The 19,415-nt window shown below is 43.8% G+C and overlaps 1 protein-coding gene across 2 annotated transcripts; it reads left to right on the forward strand.

The window, feature by feature from the left end:
* The first annotated feature begins 26 nt into the window (after positions 1–26).
* ANGEL1 (angel homolog 1) lies at positions 27–17,167 on the forward strand. 2 transcript variants are annotated; one of them, XM_081910623.1, is made up of 10 exons: positions 27–145; positions 5,657–6,250; positions 7,413–7,639; positions 8,137–8,206; positions 9,619–10,052; positions 11,588–11,714; positions 12,089–12,199; positions 13,608–13,677; positions 14,506–14,669; positions 15,816–17,167. In XM_081910623.1, exons 1-10 carry the CDS (start codon positions 130–132, stop codon positions 15,974–15,976), a joined length of 1,974 nt encoding a protein of 657 aa, XP_081766749.1. In that variant the 5' UTR covers positions 27–129; the 3' UTR covers positions 15,977–17,167. The 2 variants fall into 2 exon arrangements, with proteins under 2 accessions (XP_081766749.1, XP_081766748.1); XM_081910622.1 differs by lacking the exon at positions 27–145 and adding an exon at positions 3,057–3,554.
* Positions 17,168–19,415: the final 2,248 nt, after the last annotated feature.

Consider the following 19,415-nt stretch of genomic DNA (forward strand, 5'->3'; position numbering starts at 1 on the left):
CAGGTCACTTTAATTTCATCTCAAGTATTCCATGACCTCATCTAGACATTGTGACTCAAGATATATAGTATCTCCTATGGTCACATAGCTCAGACTTGCATCGGGTCTTCTTTGCTGAGCTGGATCAAAATGGATCAGAATTCAGGTGAGAGATTTTGTTTCAGAAAGTGATGCTGTTGATTGCTTAAGGTAAGGTTACCAGATTTTTTTCAATGGATCCGGGGACACTTTACAACTTCAATGGATTTTGTATGGGGAATGATGTGTAAATCCGGGGACAGTCCCCGGGGATTGGGGACGTCTGGTAACCTTAGCTTAAGGGGCAGCTAAACCTGTTGAGGTTCTAAGAAATAATGTATGGTTCTGGGTACTAATGCTGCTACTTTTCATAACCCTAGTTCAGCTCCCTCTCTTTAAATGTGGTGATTTTTTTTACAACAGTCAGCATATGGATTTGTCACCCTAAAGCCTATTAAATTAGCCAGATCACAACAATTCAGGACACAGGTGACCCCTTTGTGAGAATTCTTCCCAATCACAACATTTAGATGTGTACCATCTGTATGACACTCCTATCTGACTCCTTCATAAATAGCAGACATCTGAAAGCGAGGTGTAATTTTTTAACCATAATTTTTATTAATTTTAGCTTTAAAATATTGCATAATACAATGGTACCTCTGGTTACATACTTCATTCATTCCAGAGGTCCGTTCTTAACCTGAAACTGTTCTTAACCTGAAGCACCACTTTAGCTAATGGGGCCTCCCGCAGCTGCTACGCTGCCGCCAAGCGATTTCTGTTCTCATCCTGAAGCAAAGTTCTTAAGCCGAGGTATTATTTCTGGGTTAGCGGAGTCTGTAACCTGAAGCGTATGTAACCTGAAGCATCTGTAAACTGATGTACCACTGTATAGGCATGAACGCTGGTAAGGTAGTGCTGAGCAAGAGTCTTCATAATAATAACCTTTCTTAACGGACAGCAAAAATGGTAAAATCTGTTGCCATCCAAAAGTAGCATACAATACAGAAGGAAACCAAGCTGAATGTGGTAGTGACATCTTTCCCGCCACCAAGTTGTTGAAAAGATGGTTCATTGGGATCTTTATTTATTTATTTATTTATTTATTTATTTATTTATTTATTTATTTGATTTCTTACCTGCCCTTCACCATAAGGTCCTTGAACTGGCTACAGTAATTAATAAATACAATTATTAGGGTGGCTCATAAAAATTATATATTGAATTTCAATGGACAAGGTAAAGAGAACTGATGTTTAGACATGCTTAAATTTGTATTGGATTGGGCCATTAACACCCACTCTTGCTTTCTATTTTGGGTGCCTGTCAAGTCTTTGTTTTCTTGCTGCAAGTTGTGAGCTGCTTACAATTCTAATTAGCAAACAGAGACTGTTTTCTTGTTTTCAGTGACAGCTGCACTAGTCATAACTGTTAGACAAGAAGAAAGGCTTCTAATTATCACCTAATGTGACCTCTGATTTATTCCATGAGCATGTAAATAAATCCAAGACTGGAGCTGGTGATAGGGTTATTTTGGGAGTGATCTTACAGACAAGCATGGGGTAAATTTAGTAAAACCAACCCACATGGTTCAAGTAAACGGCCCAGGCCTTACATGACAGGAAAAGGCAAAAAAGATAATGAAAAAAGAGAGGAATTAATCAGAGCAGCTGGCAGTACTATTATTTTTAGGACTTTCTTAAATTAGGTAATTTAAAATAATGGAGTTAAAATCTGATGAACTGTTTTCATTTTCAAAGAAGCCTTTGGATTGTGGGGGGAAATGGAAGCTGACTTTTTAAGTATGAGACACCAGAAGGAAACTCCTTCCCTTCCAAATTATATTTTACTTTTTAAAAAACACTAATAAACAAGTCTCATGTTTCTTTAATTCTGGGAAGATTTGATGGCCTGCACTAATTCAGAGCTCCTGAATGCTTCACAAACCACACAGTCCAGTTTTGGATTCATCAATAATAATTATTAGCTTTGATTCTGTGCTGCTAATGCTATTATTAAAATCCTCATAAACCACAAGGATGTGCTGAAGTGGTGTGTGTGTGTGTGTGTGATATTCCAGAAGGAGATTTCTAAGGTGTGCACCTAACAGGCTGCTATGCTGATTTGCACAACCACAAAGCAGTGAGATGTGCGCTGAGCGCAGGGCACCTGAATTGTCTCCCAACACAATTCCGTTGCTTCATTGCAGTACCCACCCCTCCCCGCTTAGAAAATTTGGGAAGGCCCAACAATTTATTTTTTACATCTGTATTGTGCCTTTCCTCTTAAGAAGCCACAGGTAGCCGACATTTGATCACGGCATCATAAGAGTACTAAGGAACGGACCCCAAGGGTCATCTAGTCCAACCCCCTGCAATGCAGAAATCTCAGCTAAAGCATCCATGAGAAATGGCCATCCAACCTCTGCTTAAAAACCTCAAAGGAAGGAGAGTCCACAACCTGCTGAGGGAGATGGTTCCACTGTCAAAAGACTCCCCTTTCAACCTCACAATAACCCTCTGGGGCATGGGGGGGCAGCTGGCCCCCATAAATCAATCAAAATTAATGCAAATCAGAGGTTCTGTCCCCCCAAAAATTCCTGGCTTCGTCCAAGCTCTGAGGTAAAGTTAGGCCTGCGGGAGAGAGCGACCCGCTGAAAGTCACCCTTTATTATTATTATTAATTGGATTTATATACCGACCTATACCTGGGGGATCTCAGGGCGGTTCCCAGAATAAAATCGGGATATAAAACCACAAAATACATAATAAAAATAAAAACAACCACCCAATACCCCTCCTCCAAAAAAAGCCTTTTAAAAGGGCATAGAATGTAAATCAGATCAACAAAAGGCCTGGTTATTGGCTGTCTTATTTAGACAAGCTGCCCAGATGTTTAGAAAGCGTGCACGATTTTAAATTTGGCTTCAGTCTATCCTATAGTAGTGTGTTTTTATCTATCCGCATGTTCTTAAATGATGGCTGCAAACTTTTCGGGGATAATTTTATTGTTTTGTCTTTTTTTCAACTTTGAGTGTGCCCTAAAATCAAGCGGGTGTATACATTTTATGAACTAAGATAAATAAATGAACATGGGCTGAGGGGGGGGGATGGCTTCCAGAGTTTCCCACAGAAGCGCCTGTTTGGAATATTCCGCATTTAGCAGCAGGCACCGGGGAGATCCAGCCGCGGGATCTGTACAGGTGCTCCGTCCCCCCTTCGCAGCCTCCGTCAAGCGGGCGGCGGAGACGGAGCCGCGTCCTCCCGAAGCCTCTCGCGCCAGCCCCGCTCGCTTGGGGAAGCTCCTCCGGGCCCGCCAGCCTTCCCAAAGCAAGGAAGGCCCTCGGGCCGCCGCGACGCCCAACGGCTCATCCCGCCCGCGCGCCGCTCCCAATCAGCCCGCTCGAGCCTCGCTGAGGCGGAGTCGGCCTCGCGCGTGGCCCACAGCTGGGAGGGGAGGCGCGGGCGGCATGATCGGGACCGTGCTCTGTTACGTGCTGCTGCCCGTGGCGCGGCTCCTGCGGGCTTTCCGAGGTAAACCCCCCTCCCCGCGCCGCCGTCCCTCCTTTTTTCCGGCTCCTCCTGTTTCCCTGCCCCCCCCAAGCCTCCTCAGAAAGAAGAGGCGGCTTCGGCGGCTCCTCACACGACGCGAGGGCTTCTGTCAGCCGAGGCCCAAAGCTGACAGGAATCCCCGCTGCCCCTCCGCGCTTCTCCACCAGGCCTGGCCGGACGACGCTCAGTTGGCAGCCTGGAAGCCTCCCCTTCTCCCCGCCTCAGGGACCCCTTTTTGCGAAGTCCGCCCCCCCCCCTCGAAGGACGTGGTGGTGGTTGTTGTTAACAGTTCTGCCCCTACATTCACGGGGACGACATTATCTGTCGCCGGTGCTTTATTTCAGTGTAATAAAATGCTTAACATCAGTGGGGGGGCTGTGTTATTTTAAAACCAGACGGCCACTTTCCCATATGGGCAAGTGAGGGGAGGGGCGGGGGGGAGCAGAACAGGCGTGCCAGTTGTGGGCGGGACCCGACGCAGAAGTGGGCGGGGCAATGAATGCAAAACAGAGCCTTTGTACCGTCGGCTGGTTTCTTCTACCCGTGCTGTTTCTCTATCCCGCAGCCGCGCGGAACGAAAACGCACGCACGCTCAACGAGGGTGTGTTTTAAGGTGTGCGTGGGTGCGTGCGCACGCGTCCGGGGTGTGTGGGGGGGAATAACACAAAAGGCCAGACGAAGAAGACTGGGAAGCTGCGTTTGTCTCCAACCCCCCCCCTCCCGCCCCGGGTTCCCTGCCAAATGTTGCTGTACGTTAGATGCAGTAATTATGGTTTGGCTGGATGATGGCAGTGGGAAAGAGATTAAGGAGGCAGGTGGTTTGGAGCGAAGTGTGTGTGGGAGCGTAGGAAGAGTAGGCAAACGCGTGTATTTGTGGTTATCATAATAAATGAAACATAAAGGCCTTTTGAACTGTTCAAAACACTTCAGATTTGTGTTGTAATCCTTTTAAGTTAGGTCGCTGTTACACTGAGCGTGAGTGAGTGAGAATGTTTTCTAAGTAGCCTAGCAGTACCTTGTCTCCTTGTATGACTCTCTAATAATCAGAGTGTTAGGGGCTAGATAGGTGCCCAATTTTCATTTTCTATGTGGCTTTGGAAGTACCTTTTTTGAGGTATGCTTTGAATACATTCTCTCCCCCTCCCCCTTTTGAAGAAGGGGGCTACAGAGGTCCCATTTCAGAATTTTCTAACAATTCAACACTTTGAACTGTAAATGTATCAATTTTCAGGGCTCCGGCACACTGGAAAGTACTCTTAAGGGTTAGTCTTTCTCTGCGACCCCTGACCCTATTTTCTTGTATAATAAAGTTATCATCCTGCAACACACTCCACCCATCATGATGACAAATATTTTGCTACCATGTAATGTCAGGTGACTAAAAGACAAATGTGAGGGAACAAGGATTAGCATTCTAACCCAGAGAAGAGGATTCATCTAATAGCCAAGCTAGATCCGATGCGGGAGATCTGTCTGGTTTGTTTGATTGGGATCATGACTTTGGGGGAGATATTTAAACCTCTTCTCCTGCCCTGTTTTCTTGCTCCCTTCCAATCTGAAACTACTGTTTCCTAAATACATATACCAGCCAGATAACATAGCTAAAACCTTTACATTCTGTACTACTTCATTCTGTTCCAGTTCATGAAGTAATCCAATATCACTTGTTTAACTTTTATATCTGTTTTAACAATGCCTCCTGATCTGGTAAGAATATTTTGGAAATGAATGTCTGTTAATGGTTACTTCTATTTGCACTCAAATCAATAATAGAAAATCATTGAGACTTTGAGATCAGCCAAAGTGATCAAGGAAGTCTTGATATTGCTAAACCCTAATGTTCAAAATCATGAACCTGCAACAATGTAGGACTGCTTTAGACAGTGGCATGGACTACTTTCTTGCCCACCTTCTCAGGATTGGTAAAAGCAGGTGTGCCCTACTGTGCCAACCTTTTGCTGATCCTTCTGAATTGTCCTCGTATTATAAACTGTTGAGTTCTAATAATTTTGTGGCACCTAATTTTGCTACCCTTTGGAAACGTGTTGTTTTAATCAGCACCTGCTGTTGGCTTATTTTGGCAGATGCTTTCTTTACATGTCGAAAGAACATGCTTCTGGCGAAGAGCACGACCACCCATATAGACGGCCTATCTGCTCCCATCAGTGGGAAGCCTGTCTCAGAGGAGCAGCAAGCCCTGCTGCAGCAGTGGCTGGAGGAAGGTGCTGGTGAGGTCCATGCCAGTGAGAGTGCTTCAAAACCAGAGAAGGTGCCCACGATATCAAATGCTGAGTGGCTGGAAGGCCCAGAGCTGCTGATGACAAGCTTAAGCGACCTGAATGTATCACCACAATCTGGTGGCCAGGAGCAGCTGCCAAGTGGGGTCCAGACTGAGACGTCTCCTGGACTACAGGAATTTGTAGAAGTGACAGGAAGTTTACCCGCAGAAGAAAGGGAGGCCTTAGGGGACAATGCTATATGGGCAGCAGTAAGGACACAGGCTGATCCTCAGATGGTTGAAGCTGCTCCTCTGTCTACAGAAGTGTGGATTGAAGACCCTGCAGTGTTAGCCTGGAGTCCTGCCCAGGAGACAGATGTGGCACCAACAGAGGGAGCAGTGTGGCCTTTTCAGAATGCTGGTCAGTTTCAGCCACTCCCATTAGAGATACCTTATCATGGTGAGTATAATGAATGTATTTTATCTTCTGATTTTGGCTCTGCTTTCATAGAGCAAAACTTTTCAATATAATATGACTGTATGATCTTTGCCATGTGTAAGGCTGCAACAGAGCTGAAAAACACCAGTATTATCTTTCCGTAGACTCCTTCAAAGTTTTGCCTCGGAAGCATAGTCCATTGCTGGACTCCTTTCATGTTTGGATATGTTATTACTAGTTTAATGTAGTATGACCAAAATTACAGCCCAAAAAGCATAGGCAGAAGGTTTTGTGAATAGTTGCCATCAGAATTGCCTGGCAAAGTAGTGAAAGGAGTTATTCGAAGTGTATTACTATCTGTGAAGCAGATGACGTTTCAGAGTACAGTTGCAAGGAAATGAATCTAGTGCTTGTTTGAAACATGTGAGCATTGCAGAATCTTTCTTCTTCAATACATTTAAGTCTGGAAGACTAGCTTTCTTAGTCTGTTGCTGTAAAATTTCATCATGTGAAGTAGGCCTATAAAATACCACACTCTATTAATCTTCAAGATGCCACCATGCTAACTTTGTTGCTTTTAAATACATTTATCCATCTCTGCCAGTGGAGTACTTTTACAATCTGAATAATCTTTCTGAACGATTATATCATAGTTCAAATTCTTCAAGCAACTGGTGAATGATTAATCCTTCATTTCCCACATAGCAGAGGTAACTTAGGGCCAAACTGTAAAGATAGTAAATGTGTCTTTGCATTTAACAAGTACCTTTTAAAGTAAGTAGTAACTTCTAAAAGATTGTAATTATGAGGATCACAGCTAGAGAGGATTTAACTCTTTCATCCCCTGCTTTGGTCCTGGTGAAAATCACTTCTAATTGCATTGTGGGGGAGGCAGATTGGTGCTATTTGCAGTTTTTAAAACAATGCATGTGAAACATAAGGGTGCATTTAACATCACATTTGATTTGGTCCATAGGGTCAAACTATTTGTGATGCTGGAGATCTGTGATCAGGATCTCCCACTGTGTTTTTAAATTAAAAGCACCTGTTTGAACTTTTGGAATGGATTGGGGTTCTGGAAGGGGGTTTAAGCCTTTTCCCTCATGCAGTTTCCTCTGCCTATTCCCTCATCCCCCACTCCCATATTTCTAACATTTGTCTTCCTTTCTTTGTCATTATGCAGAAATTCTGTGGAGGGACTGGGAAGATCTTTCTGCCCAGGCTTGCATCCCAGCGTTGAGCTCAGAGGCTGGGTCTTTATTTGAATTCAGAGTCATGTCGTATAACATTCTGGCCCAGGACCTGATAGAACAGAGCCCTCATCTTTATATGCATTGCCATCCAGACATTATGAACTGGAGCTATCGCTTTACAAATCTCTTACAGGAGATCCAGCACTGGGATCCTGAAGTGAGTGTAACATTTGCATTAGGCACTATATTAGTTAGAGAGGAGAGGGAAATCCTAAGTATATTGCTCTTAGCTAGTGTCTGATAATATGGCCCCCAGAGTCCTCACTTTCAGCAACTGGAATTTGGGTCCTTCTCGCACATAGCTCACATGACTGTAAACCTGTCTTTTAGTTTGGATTGTCTGTAGATTCCTACCAAGGGTCACTGAGAACTTTCTGGCTTTAGGTAGCACTATTCAGTGGCTGTGAATCTGTAAGCACTTTCACTTTCAGTCTCCCACTCCTTGAACTCTTTGCACCTCCTCTCCTTATTTTAAGTAGTTTTTTGAATATGTAATTGCTTGTAGTCCCAAAGGATGCTGTATTTTCCCACTCTGTAGTAGGGGAAATAGGTATAGGGAAGATATTCAGTCAGAACTAGTTATCGTGAGGGAACTTAATCTGTTGTGCTGCCTTGGGAGAGCTGCTGCTAAGTATGTTCTCTGTTGCTTTCCAGATTCTTTGTCTCCAAGAAGTTCAGGAGAATCACTATTGGGAACAGCTGGAACCAACACTTAGGCTGATGGGTATAAGTAGCTTTTGCAATGGAGACTAGCTCAAGAATACTCCTATGAGGAATACTCCTCCAAGCACTGCTTTTTCTACACAGTTTTAGTGGCCACAATTTTTCTGGGATGATTTGCTTTACCCCCTGAGTTTGATAGAAGGAATGGTTGTGGGGAAGTTGGAGCTTCTCTGCTATCTTTAATGTCACACTAGGATATCATCATTTAGTAAGAGGCTTGGTCTGTCTCTCCCATGATTTTCGTAGTGGGGTTGTAGCCTCATGCTGGGGATTAAAGTCAACATTCCTTTTAAAATAAAAAATAAAAAATGAGAAGCAGCCATGGGAGGCTGCAGTTAGGAACAGGAGGTTGATGCAGGAGGAGCTGCTTAACTTCTCTCCCTCCTGCTGTCTTCTCACTCAAAATCCTGCTCCTACCTGCAAGCTGCTTTTCCTGCGAGTCAGGATATGGATCCCAGCAACCCTTCTCCCCGCTAGTGGAAAAGCAAGTTGGGGAAACTGATTTTGTGCAGGGAAACATCCAGGATCAAAAAGGATTAAGCAGACTTTGACATTCCTTTGCGCAAACTTGGGAGCTCCTGTAGCATCTTTTCAGTTTAACAAGGAAAAATTGTATCAGGAGACAGTTGTATGCATCTCCTCCATACAGTGGTGCCTCGCAAGACGAAATTAATCCGTTCTGTGAGGCTCTTCGTATAGCGGTTTTTTCGTCTTGCGAAGCAAGTCCATTGACAGCTCAGCGGATTAGCGCTACAGCTGTCAAGCAGCTTCCAGCGATCAGCTGTCAAGCAGCTTCCAGCGATCAGCTGTTAAGCAGCTTATCAGTGGAACAGCTGATAAGCGGCTTAGCGGCTTAAGAAAAGGGTGGAAAAAGCGAAAAAAACCTGCGGGGGGATGCAAGATTTTTTTTGTCTTGCGAAGCAACCCCATAGGGGAATTCGTTTTGCGAAGCGCCTCCAAAACGGAAAACCCTTTCGTCTAGCGGGTTTTTCGTCTTGCGAGGTGTTTGTCTTGCGGGGCACCACTGTAACCTCTAGTTGAGCTTTGTGAATAAAATCATGCCAGGTTTAGAACGTCTGACTTTTAGGTTGGTCCTGACTTTTAGGTTGGTAGGGAACTTTCACCCCAGACATGGTTCCCTGCTTTCCTGAATCTGCTCCAACTCCTGTGACAGTTGGATGTGTTTGGCTTGGCATGGTTTCACAATATGAACAGGAGGAAGATTTGTTGGCTGGACACTGTAAAAACAGAAGTATAAGATCTCGATATAATTTCACCTTGCCTACAGAGACTTGCAGCCTAATCCTATGCAGATTTACTTATAGTTCAGTGAGGCTTATGTATGTTAGAGTTGCAGCCTTAAGTTCTTGGTTGTTTAAATTGATCTGATGAAGCCTTTTGTTGTTTGGCTAGGCTTCGCCTGCATCTACAAGCGGAGGACAGGCAGGAAGACAGATGGTTGTGCAATCTGCTACAAGCAAAGCAAGTTTCAGTTGATAAGTGCTAGTCCTGTTGAATACTTTCGGCCTGGCTTGGACATCCTCAACAGGGACAATGTGGGTCTGGTATTGTTGTTACAACCTTTACTCCCAGAAAGCTTGGGAGACAAATCAGTCAGCCCCTTGTGTGTGGCAAACACTCATGTGTTGTATAATCCCCGTCGGGGCGATATCAAACTGGCTCAGATGGCTCTGCTCCTAGCCGAGGTAGACAAGACTGCAAAAATGGCTGATGGCAATTACTGCCCTATTATCTTATGTGGGGACCTGAACTCTGTGCCTGACTCACCGCTATACAAGTTCATTCGGAATGGCCAGTTGTACTACCATGGAATGCCAGCCTGGAAGGTAAGCAGAGAAAGGGGATAGATGGCAACATCTCTTGACTCAGCTTAAAATGCATCATGCCTTTCCTCTGTAGACTTAGCGGCTTCTGAGATTTTCTACCATTGTACCACCTTTTTTGTGGCTTTGGTTAGTTCACTAAGAGAAATTGAATGATTTAATTTCTCTTATGATAAAAAGGCCATTATTGTATTTGGGTCATAGGTGCTACAGGAAGAAGTCCATGCTAGAATCTATGTAAACTTAGGCTATCTGCATGACAGCTTCCTGCATTGCTGCTTTAGTAAAGGTAAAGGGACCCCTGACCATTAGGTCCAGTCGTGGCCAACTCTGGGCTTGCAGCGCTCATCTCGCTTTATTGACTGAGGGAGCCGGCGTACAGTCATGTCGCCAACATGACTAAGCCGCTTCTGGCAAACCAGAGCAGCACATGGAAACGCCGTTTGCCTTCCCGCCGGAGCAGTACCTATTTATCTACTTGCACTTTGATGTGCTTTCGAGCTGCTAGGTTGGCAGGAGCGAGAACGGGGATTCGAACCGCTGATCTTCTGATCGGTAAGTCCTAGGCTCTGTGGTTTAACCCACAGCACCACCCACTTCCCGCTGCTTTAGTATATTAGCACAAAACATGAAGCTGGGGCGGTGGACAAAGCAGGCACAGAAACAGGAAGGTATTGAGAACAAAACTTTTCTACGTTAAATTAAATGTTCAAACAGATATTATGATACATTCAATTTAGAACAGATAGAAACTATTCCCCCTCATTCTAGCTGCCCCCAATGTATTCTATTTTATTCATTTGAAAATAATAAACTTTATGAAAAGCAGAAAGTCAAATGGGTGTAATATTCTATACTGAAAATGTGAAATCTGTTATGCAAATGGCACAAACTATGCTGGTTTTGCCGAATGGTCAGATGGGAGCAGAATAAACTGAAGCTACCAGCATATGTGGGCTGCTAGATAAGGGTGTGCTTTGGATGCACATTGAAAACTGTCATGCATATACCAGTTTAAAATTACTGGATTCTAAACCTTTTTCTCTCCTTGAGACAATCACATGTTTGCTGTTATACCCCCATCTGCTATAGGCTAGATTTCTAACATTCTTGATTACCTGGGAATAGTCTAGACTGGGTTCTTCCAGACAGAGGCAGAGTATTATAAAAGGGTCCTTAGCAACAGGCTTCCTTAACTTGCTGTATTATTTTTGGAAAGCATAACTTCAGATTAAATTGGAGTGGTGGGAGATACATGCTGGCATTCTGATGATAGCAGCACTGTACGGGTGCTTCAAAAACTTGCATGCAACAGCAGTCTTGACCCCATAATACACACCCTTCATTGGGTTTTCTTTCTTTTGACTAAGTGACAAATTCCTTTGCTTGTAAATTCCTAGCATAGTCACAAATCTGTAGATGTAGGTGCCAGTTTTTAAGCTTGTGTGTGTGGCTGCACCTACTATAAATTTTGCTGTATTTGAGAAGATTGTGTGTTTCAAAACACCTTTGTGTGTGCTTGTGTTCTGCCCCTGTAGGTGTCTGGACAGGAAGACTTCTGTCAGAACCCACACCAGCGGAAACTGCTGACTCCCCTGTGGCCCAGCTCTCTGGGGATTACAGACAGCTGCCAGTATGTCAGTCTATGCCAAAGCAAGAAGTCAGGTGAGCTTCATGGTGGAAATGAGGACAAGTGTTGCAGAGACTTGTTCTCTGCCATTAATGTACTGTCTGAAAGTTGCTAGTTTTTTACACTCTAAAACCATCAGAGCCTAACCACATATAATGTTACTATCCTATAAGTAATGTTTATTCATAAAAGTGTGTATTCCCGACATCCATAATTATAGGTTAGGGTCCCCCTCCTTCGCTTTAACCAGCATTTGAGTTTTGAAATTGCATTTTAATGGTTGTATGGGTGCAGTGTGGACTTGTACCTGCACTTCATTCAAATAACAACACTAGGTTGTGGAAATAATCAAAATCAACTTAAATGCTTGGTTTTATTTCCCTCCTTTGATCTGCTTTTCTCCCTGTAGACAGGCGCAAATACAGCCGTGACTTCCTGCTTCAGTTCCGTTATTGTGATGTTGCATGTGAGCGACCTGCAGATCTGATCCTGTTGGAAGGTGTGACGGATGCCACGCCAGGTATCCAAAATTTCCCACCGCTTCATTCTGCAACTATGATACACCTAGTTGGAACAGATCTTTTAATACTTAATGGCTTGGACTCACTAGCAGGGTTTGAGTAAACACTTACAATTAAGAAAACAAGTATAAAGGTCAAGATGCAATAATGGGGAAATAACATAGGGTAAGATTTAATGTGAAATTATGGTACAAAAATTATAAGATTATAACAACATTTAATTAATTAAAATTAAAGTTAGGAAAAAACAGGAGGAGAAGTAAATAATTAATGAACCAGAAGAGGAAGTTGTGGGAAGTCACTGGAGGTGGGGTGAGGGAGGTAGAGATTTATACGTTCTTTTTGTGATAATATTGATTGTGTTGAATATAAAATTGTAAAATTTATTAGAAATTATTTTTTAATAATAATAATACTGAATGGTTTGAGGCACTGCTGAACATGGGCGTAGCCAGGATTTTTGTCGGGGGCAGGCCTTTTATAAGGGGTCAGAACCTCAGTTTGCTATGTATTTTTATTGAATTTTATTGATTGGGCAGGGGCAGCTGCCCCCCTTGGCTATGCCCATGCTGCTGAAGGTGTTCGTTGGTGGGCTGAAGCATCGCCGCATACTTCTCTTGGTTCCCTGTGGCTCTTTTGAGGACTTTGTAGCAAACCTTGCATTCTGAAAAGAGTGTCAAATTAGATTACGTTTCCCCCAATCTTTGAAGTCTGCCTCATGCAATCTTCTGATTAAAATATATTTGTGGATTATTCTCATCCTCTCCAGAGGACACCCTCTTGCGGTTTGGTAATGGTAGTCCATTATGTGCCAACAGTAAGTTAAGTCCAAGGATCACAAAACATAAGCACTGAGGCTTGTATTTTTCAAATAGCAATCAGCCTTCCAGGCCATGTGGAAAATTTATTTTGATCCTGTTGGAAATTTATTTATTTTGAAATTTAGGACAGATACAAAGGCAGCTTGTGTATGTCATGCAGGTTTGCTGTTTTACGAAAAAGTCTACAATTACTCTTGGGCATTTCTAAAGTGGTTCTTTCAATCTTGGGCAAAATCTATTACTTAAAAGAGCAGCACCTTTACTCATCACCTGAGCCTTGTCTTGGTTTTATCTTGTTCCTGTTTGCGTATGAACTGCTTAATCCAGTTCTGGAGGTGAGAAAGCAGGAGGGGCCCATTTCTAACTGTGGTAGATGTTCTCACCTCCCAATCTCTTTATGCACCAATATATTTCATTGAATGCTGAAACCTTTACCTGTTCCCCACTCTCTCCCATTTTGCCACTTGGTCTTGACAATGTAGATTGTTGAAGCAGCAGTTTGGATGGGGTTACTGATTGTGAGTTTAAGCCAAAAATTGTACGTTCAGTGGTGTATCTGATCTGGATTTTCTTTGGTGCATTGCAGACCGTCCTGCACATTGGCCTAAGGAGCTCACTGTAGTGAACAACTCTGATCCAGATCTGTGTTACTCAAGGTAACTTGAAGGGGAAGGGTGTTGGGTCCCATGAATGAGACAGTTCCATGGCCAGGATTGTTATCTTGACAGCATAGTGGAGTCACCTTTGGTTGAAGGGGATTGTATGATCCTTGTCACAAAGCCTATGTTAGAGTCAAGGTTTTCTCCAAGGAAAGGGGGTTGTGTTTGCAAGAGCAAGTTAATCTTCATACTGCAGTTGCTCTCTGGGTCACAGGAGGGAGTTTTTCTTTTCATTTGTTTCAATGAAATAAATTGAAACCAACCATGGGTGGGCCAAGTGAGAATCTTTCTTGAAACTCAAATGGAGGTACAGTGGTACCTTGGGTTAAGAACTTAATTCGTTCTAGAGGTCTGTTCTTAACCTGAAGCACCACTTTAGCTAATGGGGCCTCCTGCTGCCACTGCGCTGCTGCTGCACAATTTCTGTTCTCATCCTGAAGCAAAGTTCTTAACCCAAGGTAATATTTCTGGGTTATCAGAGTCTGTAACCTGAAGCGTATGTAACCCGAGGTACCACTGTATAAGATTAGATATATGCCAGGATAGTGCAACAGTTATAAAGGCTACACTAGCTTGGTCCCACCTTAGCAAGATTTAGAGCTCTGAGCAGACTCCCCTTGAAAATAGTCATTTATCAAATAGAGTGTTGTAATCAAATTTAAGGGAGTTTCCCTAGGATCAGACAGTAATAGTAAAGCAAATGTCTGTGGAAGGCAGAGTTGAGTAGTTGAATAGTAGTACTTTTAAAGTGCTTTTCTTGCATTAATTGAGTTTCTTCTCCTCTTCCCCATGTTTTGGGAATGGGGAGCTGTTTCTCCTGTACAGGTATCCAGGCAGTATCCAGCATGGCCTCAACCTGACTTCTGCCTACAGCCACTTCCTGCCTGAGAGAGGTTGCCCTGAGATTACAACCATGCCAATGGGTGTCGGGGCCACAGTTGATTACATCTTCTATTCAGCAAAGCCTGTCAAGAGTGATAATGAAGAATGTGAGTGTTACAGAACTTAAATCTCCTGTATGGCTATACTTCGTGTATTTCATCAGAGCTTTTGTGATGGACTGCCTGTCTGTCTCAGCCTCAGCCCTTCAGTGAGCCACTGAGGATGGCAGTTTATGTAGTCATAAAATGCATAACTCCCCCTGTTTTTCATCTGGCTATTACTCTGCAGTGAGTTGCAGTGGTGATCATGTAAGTGCTTTGCTTCTTACGGCTGTTCCTTTAATTGTGATTGGAACAGACTAGAGTGCTGACTTCCTGTTGTTTTGCCATAAGTTCTTCCTTCTTATTGTACTTTAGCTCTGACCTATGCCCCTTGCCTCCCACAAACGCTTCTTCAGCAGGATCTATGCTCACATCTCTGATCTGGCTCCTGAAAGCTCTCAAGAAAAGTATCCTAATGTCAATGTCCAGTGCTGTCCACAATTTGTCACAGGGAGATACTGTACTGAATATCTACATTGTGTTGTTCCCCCACTTTAATTTGAGGTCTGAAGCCTGAGAGAGTCATTTGAGAGGGTAAAACCTGAAATGAAGCTTATACTTACCAAGCTAGTGATCACTTGCATGATGACTGCAACATGTATTGGCAACATGTTCTCTCACTGGTAGAGCATGTGCTTTAAGATGCAGAAGGTCTCAGGTACAATCCCTGGAATCTCCAGGTAGGGCTGGGAGACCCCTGTCTATGGAAAGCCCCTGCCAGTGAGTGCAGACATTACTGAGGCAGACAATTGGTATAAGGCAGCTTCAAAATTGCCATTTTCCTGTTTCCCTGGTTCATATTTTATTGAATGCTGAAAGATTTGGGAATATGAGCTGAATACACATATAGGATATTGCAGTCAGGGAAGGATGGTAGTAGAATGAGAAAACTAATTGGTTATGATTTTGAGAGGCTGTATAAGTGTGTCTGGGTTAGTGCATTTAGTTATTGAAAACAGTGGTTTTTGTGTGTGTGTGTGGTGCGTGTGCGTGCGTGTGCGTGCCCATGACACTTGCTAATATCAGTATTTTTACTTTTTGACACTTCCATTGCAGTCTTTCTGTGGTTGAGCTTATGCTTCCCCCACTCCACATGGGGAATGAGTGTGCATGCTCCGTGCTCCTCTTATTGCAACTGTGATTCATTTTCAGGTCGCAGGATGTACCAAGATGGAGCCCTAAAGCTGCTTGGCCACCTCTCCCTCCTCTCTGAAGACATCCTTTGGTCAGCAAATGGCTTGCCAAACCCTTTCTGTTCATCTGATCATCTTTGTCTGCTGGCCAGCTTTGGCCTACAGATCTCTGACTTCTGATCATGTGCCAGATCTCTAGGACTCTCGCAAGAGTTGGTCTGAATGGGAAAAATCATGCCGTTGAAGTTTACATTAGCTATCTTTAAAAAAAAAAAGCAAAAGCTATTTATCTTCCCCACCCTCACCCCTCCCCTTTTTGAGATGTCCTTGTTCGTTTCTCCCACACTTCTTTTTTCATGAGGAAATAACCTGAGTTCACCCAGAATGCTACAGTGCTTCACTGCCAGTTTATGGCTGCTGCACCAGCTTTTTTTCTCTTTTAACAAAGTGTATCCTGCCAGCAAATTAGCAGATTTCTGTCCGCTTGGCAAGTATGCTTGGCCACCATTGCTTAGAAGTCAGCAGAGCATGTCTTTGTGCACCACAAAGACCTTAGCAGGACTAGAGATGATTTGAGCCGGAGTCTAATCTGGCTTCATTCTTTTTTCTTTTCATCCAAAGCAGCAGTTGGCCCATACATTACTGCTTCTGTTGCACCTAGGCCAGAATGCTGCTGCTGATTTTTGCAAGTGTGCAAAACATAGGGCATTTTTGAAGTGCTGGTACTGCTCATAACCTCCAATGGTGGGTGCTTGTTGACTGAAATGTTCTTTCTCTTATCTGCTTGGAAGTAGCATCAAATCAACCTGTGTCAACTAACCGTACCCTGTGGAGGTCACCTTGCCAAAATTCAGCTCTCCTGCATGAACATTTGGAAGCCGCCTGCTCATACTGTAACAGACTTTTATCTCTGCTCTAAGAGCCCGCTTGGAGTTTATGCTCAGGTTATTGAGAAGGCTCTTTTCTCTCTCCCATCAACTTGTGACATTTTTGTTGCCTCTGGTGGCACTTCAGGGAAGAAAATGATGGACTAAAAGTGGCAAAAACCCAAATGAGCGCTGCTTTGTTCTTTGTTCCAGCTTGTAAGCCACAGTACTGGGTACCTCAACTGGTCCTGGCAGTTGCTGCTCATTTTTTCCTTTATCACCAATGAATTGTGACAGGAGCGTGCAGCTGCAGAGTTAAGGCCAGCCTCTAAATAACCCACATCCTTTCCTTGATACATGGAATCCACAGGATCAACTTCAGCTTTGTGTGGGCCATGGCACAACTTTATTTTGTGGGGGGAGGGAACGCATTCAGAGTTGTCAGTATTTTTAATGTTTTCTTAAAATTTGGAAAAATGAAATAAAATTTTATAATTTCAGAAAAGTTGTAAATTCAGTTGGTTGGAATGGCGTGGGTGAAACTGAGCAGGATGCTTTGTGAGAGCACTTTGTGTGTAGCCCTCTGGTGAACACAGTGGGAACTGCTGCTGAAGATGCACCCTGCTGTGTGGTGCCTGCAAATCCTGAAATCCAGTTTAATATTATGCACACTGACCCTCTCTGGAGTGATTACCTGAGTATAACAGCTCTTAGGAGCTTTCTGTAGAATTTGGCCAATAGGGCTTTTCATTTTATAGAAATGCAACGTTCTAGCTCTTACAGATATGAAAGTAGGCTTGGAAGTGTGTGGGCACTGGGCCATGCCTTGTTGAATGCTTAATAATAATAATAATAATAATAATAATAATAATAATAATAATTTATTTATACCCCACCCTTCTGGCTGGGTTTCCCCAGCCACTCTGGGAGACTCCCAACAAAATATAAAAAATACAGTAAAACAACAAACATCAAAAACTTCCCTAATCAGGGTTGCCTTCAGATGTCTTCTAAAAGTAAGATAGTTGTTTATTTCCTTGATATCTGATGTGAGGGCATTCCACAAGGCAGGCGCCACTACCGAGAAGGCTTCTGCCTCAGGTGTCAGAATGGAGTGTGGAAGGCCTAGTAAGACTTCAAGGGTGGGGAGAGGGGTATTCAGCACAGTGTGTCCCTCCCTTGTTGCTCTCCTTCCTTTCACAATTTTTCAGAAGCAAAATTAAGCAGGTGCAAACAAAGTTGCTTAATCCATACAAGTTGCAGAGTTTGGGTTACATATGGTTAAGGTTTTATTGGGGTGCGGTGCGGGTTAAGTATACACATACAGCACTAGATATGAGTATACTCACCTTAGAAGCAGAAGAGACTTGGTCTGCAATCCTATGTACGCTTACATGGAAGTAACTTCTAGTGAGCTCTCTGGGATTTCTGTGAGAAGGGGCACATGTTGCCCCATTTTTTTACCCCAACTGGAGAAAAGTTCTGCCTTCATTTATTTAATCTTCCTGCAAAGAAGTGGTGGTGGTCGTTTTTAGGATTGCATGGTGAAAAGGCTTCCTGAAGGGGAGGGTGCATAAATAATGAGGAAACTTCTTGGACATAGAAGTGACTACTTAATTGCAGTGCAAAGAGCCAGAAACTTAGAGCGATGCTTAAAGGTAAGGTACCCCTGCCCGTACGGGCCAGTCTTGACAGACTAGGGTTGTGCGTTCATCTCACTCTAGAGGCCGGGAGCCAGCACTGTCCGCAGACACTTCTGGGTCACGTGGCCAGCGTGACAAGCTGCATCTGGCGAGCCAGCGCAGCACACGGAACGCTGTTTACCTTCCCGCTAGGTAGCGGTCCCTATTTATCTACTTGCACCCGGGGGTGCTTTCGAACTGCTAGGTTGGCAGGCGCTGGGACTGAGCGACGGGAGCGCACAATTCCTAGGAGACTGCCTCTGTTGGCATAGCCATCATGGATAGCCTTATCCTCCCATGATTTTGTCCATTCCTCTCTTAAAGTCATCCATGCAGGTGGCCATCACTGCCTGCAAGGCCAAACCCACAACTTATATTTAAAGCACATAGCTTCTGCCACAGAGTCCTGGAGTTTGTAAAGGGGGCTGGGAAGTGTAGCTCCATAAGGCTTAAGTGAAAGTTGCCAGGATTCTGCAGGGAAGCTATGTGCTTTAAATGTATGAGATGGGAGAGATTTATACTCTTTTTGTTCCCTTACACGGCGCAAATGGTGGAGAAAAGAACTTTGGGAAGAAATACCAGAACTGAGAGGCAAGACCTAAGGAGGTTCTGTGTTATCTACTTAAGATCCCACAAATGGTGTTAGTTTTCCATACCGAGTGCACACAATAGTCACGGAAGAAAGCAAACCATCTGCTTCAGTTATGCGCTGTTATGACAACAGCTCTGAAAACAAAACCTAGCTGCTAAAACCGGGTAAGTCATACTGATTGTGTCAAAGCAAACCCCCAAGGTGCCATGAACATCATCTTATTTCTGACACACCAGGCTCTGCTCAGCTTACAGGGAGTCACAGTTGTCTGAAGCAGGTGGTCAGCACACCATGTCAAGTGGGAAGAGGGGTTTGGTGAGATGCAGGACATCTGCTACTGACATCATGCTTCGTTTTAGGATTCCCCAAGGAGCCCAGCATATCTGACTTTCTGGCCTGTTAAAAGGGCAGGAACAGCAGTCAATTAACAAGGCACTAAATTACAAGTTCATTTCATACATCTTAGAGCAGGAAAGTGT

The sequence above is a fragment of the Podarcis melisellensis genome, assembly GCF_964234715.1.
Source record: "Podarcis melisellensis genome assembly, chromosome: 1".
NCBI lineage: Eukaryota > Metazoa > Chordata > Lepidosauria > Squamata > Lacertidae > Podarcis > Podarcis melisellensis.